Source organism: Brassica oleracea, chromosome C4 (genome assembly GCF_000695525.1).
Source record: "Brassica oleracea var. oleracea cultivar TO1000 chromosome C4, BOL, whole genome shotgun sequence".
Lineage (NCBI taxonomy): Eukaryota > Viridiplantae > Streptophyta > Magnoliopsida > Brassicales > Brassicaceae > Brassica > Brassica oleracea.
Window position 1 is genome coordinate 31,021,354 of NC_027751.1, and position 8,568 is coordinate 31,029,921.

At 39.3% G+C, this 8,568-nt stretch overlaps 1 protein-coding gene and 1 pseudogene across 1 annotated transcript; one reads left to right on the forward strand and one right to left on the reverse strand.

The window, feature by feature from the left end:
* The first annotated feature begins 97 nt into the window (after positions 1 to 97).
* On the forward strand, positions 98 to 1,290 carry LOC106341834 (protein SHI RELATED SEQUENCE 6-like). The gene is made up of 2 exons (XM_013780559.1): positions 98 to 707; positions 811 to 1,290. The coding sequence occupies exons 1-2, from the start codon at positions 359 to 361 to the stop codon at positions 1,014 to 1,016; spliced, it is 555 nt and encodes a 184-aa protein (XP_013636013.1). The 5' UTR covers positions 98 to 358; the 3' UTR covers positions 1,017 to 1,290.
* LOC106341833 lies at positions 1,104 to 8,024 on the reverse strand (annotated as a pseudogene).
* Between the last annotated feature and the right edge of the window lie 544 nt (positions 8,025 to 8,568).

The window sequence follows — 8,568 nt, forward strand, 5'->3', positions numbered from 1 at the left end:
GTGCTTTCCCAATAAAAGGGTCCCCTCACCCACTTTGAAAAATAATATAATAATTTCATTTTCTTGCAGAGACTCTTTAACCACATGTGACCCACAAAACTCTTGTCAAAAACCAAAGAAAAGATCTTTTCCTTTCTTTTTCACTCATCTTGTTGCTTCCCTCTCACTAGACTCACTATACTCCATAGCTAAAAGCTTCTACCTACGTCTATAGCGCCTCCACGCGCTTATAATTACTTCCACAGTGGCAAATCCACCCTCTCTCCTCTCATGGCCACCGCATCAACCATCACCCTCCACCATCCCTGACCACTCCTCCTCCTCCTCTGCCGCCGTTGGAATCAGCACTCCAGACTATATGCTAGGCCTAAGAAACATCATCCTCTTACCACCACCGTCTCAGATTACTCACCCCTCGGTGGAAGATAACAACAACAACAAGGCAAGGAACAGTAATGTTGAAGAGAAAGTGTGCAGAGACTGTGGAAACAGAGCGAAGAAAGAGTGTTTGTTCGAAAGGTGTAGAACTTGCTGCAAAAGCAGAGGATACAAATGTGCTACTCACGTGAAGAGCACGTGGATCCCTTCTCATCATCATCGCTCTCCTTCTTCCTCTTCCGACAGGAACAGAAATAAAAAGCTCAAAATCGATTCTTCCGACAAACCCAGCGTCCTGATCGTTCCGACAACCACTTCTCGCCGTCAAGGTAATGAAAAAATAATGAAAATTTAAATTAAAAAAAAGAAATGAAAATTTAAAGAAAAAGAAAAAAACCTTTTTTTATCTGTTGATGAAAACATTGTTTGTAGAGAGAAGCTTCAAAGAAGGGTTACCGGGAAAGATCGAAGCCCCGGCCGTTTTCAAACGGACGAGGGTAACAGCGATAAGCAACGAAGAACAATCAGAGATCGGTTATCAAGCGACTGTAACCATACATGGTCATGTCTTCAGAGGCTTTCTTCATTACCATGGTGTTGATCACAACAAAGTCTTTCCATGTCTTTCTAAAAAGTAGGATCTAAAATATGTACTAGAGAGTTTGCTCTGTTTCAAACGTTAGATTAATGTGGGGACGTTACACATTGTCACTCTTTATCTTTACTAGATGGTGTATTGTGTTAGCATGTGAGGTTGTGTGATGGTGGAGCCAACAGAGCTACCGTTGAAGCTAGGGTTCGTTACTACACAGATTATTGTCGTCAGTTAGTACAACAAGGCGTTTCCATGTCTTTCTAAAAAGTTGTAATGAAACATGTTGATAGGATCCTAATGTACTAGAAGGTTTGCTCTGTTTGAACGTTACATTAATGGAGACGTTACACATTGTGACTCTATAGTAGTACTAGATGATGTATTGTGTTAGCATGTGAGGTTGTTACCGGGGTCAACAACATCTAACCGACGACAATACTCTGTATAGCAACGAACCCTGCCTTTGACGGTTGCTCCGTTGGCTCCGTCGCACTCCAAATTGTTGCACCAAAGCCTTGAGGAAGAACAGGTTGGACTCTGTTGGTCCAGTACGGTTTTGAAGGAGATGACTGGATCGTTGGCTACTGTTTCTGGTGCGTTGAGTAAAGAAGCTCGAAATCACACACAATGAATATAAAGAACTTGCTCTCTTTATTGAATGCTTTAGAAAATATGCTCAAAACTAAAAAACTTCTCTAATCGTTATATCTATGTCACAACTCGACATATGCTTATATAACAACATAGATTTCCTTTTCCTATTAGTTTAGATAACTCCTAATACTACTAGGTATATAACTAGCTTGTCTTATCCTTAACCAACCTTTTAAAGGATGTCTTGAGCTCCAAGCTATCAAAGCTTACCCAACAATCTCCCTCTTGAGCTTTGAATCATCCTTGGACAAGTCTTGAACTCCTATCAAGTCTCTCATCTCAACGAACTTAATCTTTGCCAAAGCTTTTGTGAGGATGTCAGCTTTCTGTGATGTTCCCGGTATATGCACGACGTCGACGAGCTCTCTTTCAATACACTCTCGTGCTTGTGGATGTGCTTGCTCTTGCCATGAAATACATGGTTCTTGGTGAGCTCTATAACCAACTTGCTATCGATCATGATGGGAACTGTAACGACCCGTTCCCAGAGTATTTTTAAATTTGAAAGAAATAAATCGTGAGAGGTTTTTGTCTACAAGGAGAGAATTTTTCTAAGTGTGGATACACTTGTAATCGTGAAGATTGGGTATGAAGATGTATTTTAACTAAGTGTCAGATCTTAAGTGAGCTCATGGAATAAATTTGGAACTGGCGGAGCGATGATAAACTGATCATGGAACGATCAGAACATACATGAAGCGAGATCAAGACCAATTAAGGAATGTTCGGCTGTTGGGCAATGCGGGTTCCAAGTAAGGAAAGTTTGACTAGCCATCATTGCGGGATAATACAAAAGGAAGGTCGGATCTGCGGGAGTCAGCTAAGGAAAGAATCAAAGATATCAAGTCAAGCCATTGATGGTGATCTTTGACCAAGCCAAATAAGGAAACTGACATTAAGTGCCCGGCTTGGTGAGAAAGCTTGGGAAATCCTATAAAAGGACTCCTTGAACTCTCATTTCTAAGAAACAACCAAGAAAAACATATTTAGAGAGAAGCCAGAGCAAGAACGAGTTGGTAGAGAGAGAAGTTTGAGAAGAGGGATCAAACGAGTTCTTCGTCAGAAACGCTAGGAAGTTCAGAGTCTTCGAATCCTAGAGATTAAGCTAAGGTGAGGACGTGATTCGTGATAGTCCAATAAGAACTATTTGTCCTGTTTTGATTCGATATGATTGTGTTTATGCTTGGATAGCATTGTTTATGGAAATTTCGTTCATCGTGTTCATAGGGAAATGTATGATATGAATTGTTTATGGAAAGTTTATACATCGTGTTCTTAAGAAATGTATGATAGGAATTGTTTAAGGAAAGTTTGTTTATCGTGTTCTTGAGAAATGCATGTTATTGATTTGTGGGTTGGATTATTGAGTTATGTTAGGATGTTTATGTGAGAAATGAATGTTTGATCTTGAGAACCTAGGTCAGGAAGTTATAATGCGTTTAAGGAAATAATAAATGAATTCAGTTAATGTAAGGAAAAGGTTAAGGAAAAAGGTTAAGGAAAAAGGATTAAGGAAAGGTAAATGACCGACGGGTCACAGGTTGGCTACGGCCGCAGGTTTGGCTTCGGCCGCAGGATTATGGGAATTCGGGTCGAAAGGTTAAGAAATGTTAAGAAATGAAAAGGATTTAACTAGTTACATAAGGGAATGATAGAACCGGATGCTAGGGTGTTAGTTTGATTTAGTATTGCTTATTGGGCTATAGTAGGCGGTATTGAGCGTCCTTACTGAGAACTTTTGTATGCTCATGCCACCTTTTGTGATGCAGGTGACGAGTAGTTGATTGGACCGGAGCGCGGGACAATGAAGACCATCGGGGCGGGTTTTATTTTCTTATAAACTTGGAATTTCTATTGGGTGTTTTATGAATCATATACTATTACTCTACATTATTTTCTCGGATTTATTAATAAAGTTGAAGTTTTGTTTGAGTTTATTCTTGGAAAATTTTCTGAATTTGTACTTAGAATTTTTCAAGGCTTTTTTTAAGATTTCCGGGTCGGGGTGTTTATCAACAAGTATCCATGTCTCGTTCTTGTTAATTGAATCTATCTCTTCTACGCAGGCGCCTCTCCACTTTGAAGAAACTTTAGCTTCTTTGTAACATCGTGGTTCATCGTTTATGGATAGTAGGAGTCTTTCGATCTCTAGTTCTGCTTGTAGAATGTAGTCGTCTAGATACCGAGGCCTACTTGTTTGACGAGTCGATTGTCGTAATGGTTGTTGATGTTGTTGAGGTTGTTGATCTTCTTGGACCGTATTGTCATCTTCTTCTTCATGATTGTTTTGTTCGTTGATCTCGTGATTGACGTCTTCATGATCGTTGATAACTAGTCCCTCTCCAGCATCAATAACCTCTCCCCACTTCATCTGAAACATACCTGGATCACGTGTATTTCCACCAGAAATACTCCAATTCCAGCTAGTCTTCTCATCGAACACTACATCACGACTTACAATAACTCTCCGTGTTGAGGGGTTATAAAGCCTATAAGCCTTAGAGCCCGGCTCAGTTCTGAGGTGTACCAGCGGTAGGGACCTATCGTCTAACTTCTTCAGCATTGCCGTGTCTATCTTAGAGTATGCTAAGCAACCGAAAACCCTTAGATGATTTAGCTTAGGTTTCTTCAGTCACAAGCATTCATAAGGAGTTATATTATCAAGGGCTCTCGTTGGTACTCGATTAATTATGTAAGTTGAGTGTCGAACTGCCTCGCCCCATAAATACTTTGGTACTTTCATCGCCTTTAAAGTGTTTCTTGTCATCTCCGTCAATGTCATATTCCTTCTTTCCACCACACCGTTTTGCTGTGGTGTGTATGGCGCCATTTGGTGTCTTTTGATGCCGTTATTGTCGCAGAAAATATTAGACTCCGATGATGTGAACTCACCTCCTCGACCAGTCCTTAGAGTCATGATTCTCATGTCTAGATCTCTTTCAACTAGCTCTTTAAACGCCTAGAATCTACTGAAAGCATCACTCTTTTCTTTCATCAAGATTGACCACATGTATCTTGAGAATTCGTCTATTATCACAAATATATATATCTGTTATTTGCGATGGTTGGTGGAGCGATTGGGCCGCATAGATCAGCATGCAGTAGTTCCAGTGGTTTAGTTGCTCGGAATGTGGCTGTCTTTGGGAAGGTTTGTCGAGTTTGGTTTCCCACCAAGCAAGACTCGCATAGTCTCGTCTCATCTTCTATCTTTGGTAATCCTTGCACCATCTCTTCTGAGACATCGTCTTAATGGTTTTAAAACTCACATGTCCTAACCTTGCATGCCACTTCCATGTTTTGTCCTCTAGTCTTGAGTTTAAACACATAGGCTTACCGATTTTCAGCTTGATCTTGTATAATCTGTTTGGTGATCTGTTTACTCTAACCAGTAATCTCCCGCTTGGCTCATGTACGGTTACGTAATCTTGCCTAATCCTAACATCACATCCCACTTCTGTAGCTTGTCCTAGACTTAGGATGTTGCTCTTGAGATTAGGAATGTAGTATATGTTTGTAACTGGCTTTTGCTCTCCGGTTTTGCCTTGAAAGATGATTGATCATTTGCCTTCTATGTTGACATAGGAATCATCTCCAAATTTCACTTTACCTTTGATGTTTCTATTGAGCTCAGAAAAATACGACATGTTCCCTGTCATATGATTGCTGGCTCCGTTGTTCAAGTACCAAAGATCTTCTTCTCCTTGCTTGATTTCGTATTTCTTTGGTACCAAGTTTTCTTCATTTAAAAATAAAATCTCGTGCATGTAGAGTGCTGGATCGGCTTCCTCTGTTTCTACTTTGTTTTCTTATCTTTTGGAGTCTTTTAGGACACACGGATGCAAAGTGGCCATGTCTATCACATCGAAAGCAAACAATATTTGATATGGCCTTCTCCTTTTCTTGACTTTGATTCTGATTGCTTGTTGTGTCTTGTGAATTACCTCTGCCCCTTCCTCGTCCTCTGTATCCCCGTCCTCCTCTGCCATGGCCTCTCCCTCGAGCTGCATTGTTTTGTTGATAAGAATCTGAGTATAAGAGCTTGCCTTGCGTATCTTGATCGTCATCAAGGATTCTTTCTTCGTAAGCTTTTAGTCTTTCGATTATATCTTCAAAACCAGTTGTGTTTAAGTCCAACACTTGCTAGACAGAGGCTGTAATCTGTATGTATTTGCTCCTCGGTAGACTATTTAGAAACTTATTTACTAGAACGCTTTCTTCAGTGATCCTTCCGAGAGCCGCCAACTTGGATGCATCTCTGATAACTTCCCCGCGAAGGTACCTATAGTATTCGAGTTCTTCATCTTCAACCTGACGAACTCGGTCGTGAGGGTTTGTAGACGTGCTTTCTTGACACGATCTGCTCCGAGGCTGCGAGCTTTGATCGCATCTCATATCCCCTTTGAAGTTTCTTGTTCACCGACTTGTAAAATAAGAGACTCCAGGATAGCTTAAAACAATAATCCGATCGAGACATTGTTCTTGTCTGGATCCTCCATACCAGGTTCGATGGTTTCCCAAACCTTATAGATCTTTGTTTCCCAAACCTTATAGATCTTCAATAGAACTTTCATCCTCATGCTCCATACCGTATAGTTCGTCGTGTTCAGTATGAGGCATTGGATCGATGGTGGTGTGAATTCCTTTGGGCGTGTCATGTTGTCGTCTCCCATGATCGCAACCTAACGCTCTGATACCAATTAAAGAAGCTCAAAATCACACAATACACAATGAATATAAAGAACTTGCTCTCTTTATTGAATGCTTTAGAAAATATGCTCAAAAATAAAACACTTATCTAATCGTTATATCTATGCCACAACTCGACATATGCTTATATAACAACATATAACTCCTTTTCCTATTAGTTTAGATAACTCCTAATACTACTAGGTATATAACTAAGCTTATCTTATCCTCAACCGACTTGTTAAAGGATGTCTTGAGCTCCAAGCTATCAAAGCTTACCCAACATTGAGGCCATCGAAACTGATAGCGGTTCCTGCTGGTCTGTAGTTGGAGTTCCATGAGAGCTGGATCGGTCCACGGCCGAAATAGCCTTTGGTTGGGTTGCATGGACATTGTGTTGCGTTTTCGTTGTAGTAATCCTTTGAGGGTCCATCTATTTCTTTTATGTAGCAGAAATCTGAAACGGTCCACAAAGTATATGTTTAAGCTGGTAATATAAGAGTTTTAGTTGGTAGGCCAATTTGAAAATGTATGTTTGAATCGGTAATAGAAGAGTTTTAGCTGGTAGATCAATTCGGATTAGTCTCTAAAACAAAATTTATGAATGATGTAAAACACACAAAGAAGGTTCAAAACTAGTCCAAAATAATATAAATTAATATGTATTGATTACTCTAGAGAATATTCATGCATGTAGGGATGGGCATTCGGATTTACAGTTCGTGTTATTCGGATTTTGAGTTATTCAGGTTAGAATGTTTTGGACCCGTTGAAGAATCAGCATTTTTTTATTGGATCTTTCTAGATCTAGTTGGGTTTGGATCGGTAATCTATTTTTTTCATAAAATCTGAAACATAACCAACACATATAATCTGGATTTGGTTTGGATTTAAACCCGAAAACCAATAAAAACCAAAAACTAACAAAAACCAAAAACCTAAAATAAACCTTGAAAAAAAGATGTATTTGGGTACTTTTGGTTTTTTGAATAATTTTTATTCATAAATCAAATTTTTAGATATATGGTAAGTATTTTTATTCATAAGTCAATTTCTTAGACATACAGTAAGTATTTCAGGTATTCGAGTATTCATTCGGTTATCTATTTGTTTTCGGTTCGGATTTGATTTTAAGGTTTAAAGAAATCGTTCAGATATTTTAAATATCAGTCCGATTTTGATTTCGGTTTTTCGGTTTTTCGGTTTAGTTCCTATTCGGTTATTGGATTTCGGATAATATTTTCTTGCCTACATGTATATATTATAATAATGTACATATAAAATGAAGCATTGAGTTATGCTTACGTCCAGTTTCATGCGTGACATGAGCATAGAAGGAAGCGATCTCGCGCCTAGAATCATCGACCGAACCGAGAATATGACTCTAAAGCCTCAAGAAAAGCTACTCGACTGTAAAATCCATTTCCTGAGCAACTAGACACGGCTTGACCGATGATTCCATTAAAGAAATCTTGCGTAACAATCTCAGCAACGGACACGCCATTCGCAGGAGGAGCAAAACTAGGCCCTTGTTGACAACCTACACCACAATAGCCTGAAGTGTTACCGCAGAATCCAAACTGACTATAACATAGCTCTGGAGAACAACCGCAGTTTTGAGCATTTGTTGTGGTATAGCCCTATAGAAAGCTTGTTGAACTAATAGAATGGTTATTATAGAGATGGATTTAAAAATAGCGTGAGTCAACATTTGATTTTGTTTGAGAGTGGGGGAAGAAAGTAATTGTGCTATGTTGGAGTTTAATTTAATTGAATTAAATTAATTCATAAAAAGAGCACCGGTTCATACGTACGTATCTGTTGAGAAACATGCCTCTTCTAAGCATGTGACTTTTAGAAGCATCGCTTGATTCTATATATAAGATCAATGCGCAGACCCGTCCCTGGTATAAAGCAAGTAAAGCACTCACTACAAGAAAACATAATTTTAACGAGGACGGTTTTCCTCGTTAGTTCGTCGTAAAAGAGGCTTTACGACGAATTAGCGAGGAAGCGCGTTTGCTCGTTACTCATCTGTCGTAACACATATTTCCTCGCTAATTCGCCGTAACTTAGCGAGGAATATATTTCGTCGTAAAGACGAAGTAGAGCATTTCGTCGTAAAGACCACGTCAACATTCCACATAAGGACGTCGCTATACTTCCTCGTAAATACCTCGAAACAAGTTCCTCGTAATCTACACGTAAATACCTTGAAAGAGTTTCCTCGCAAAATACACGTAACAACCACGAAA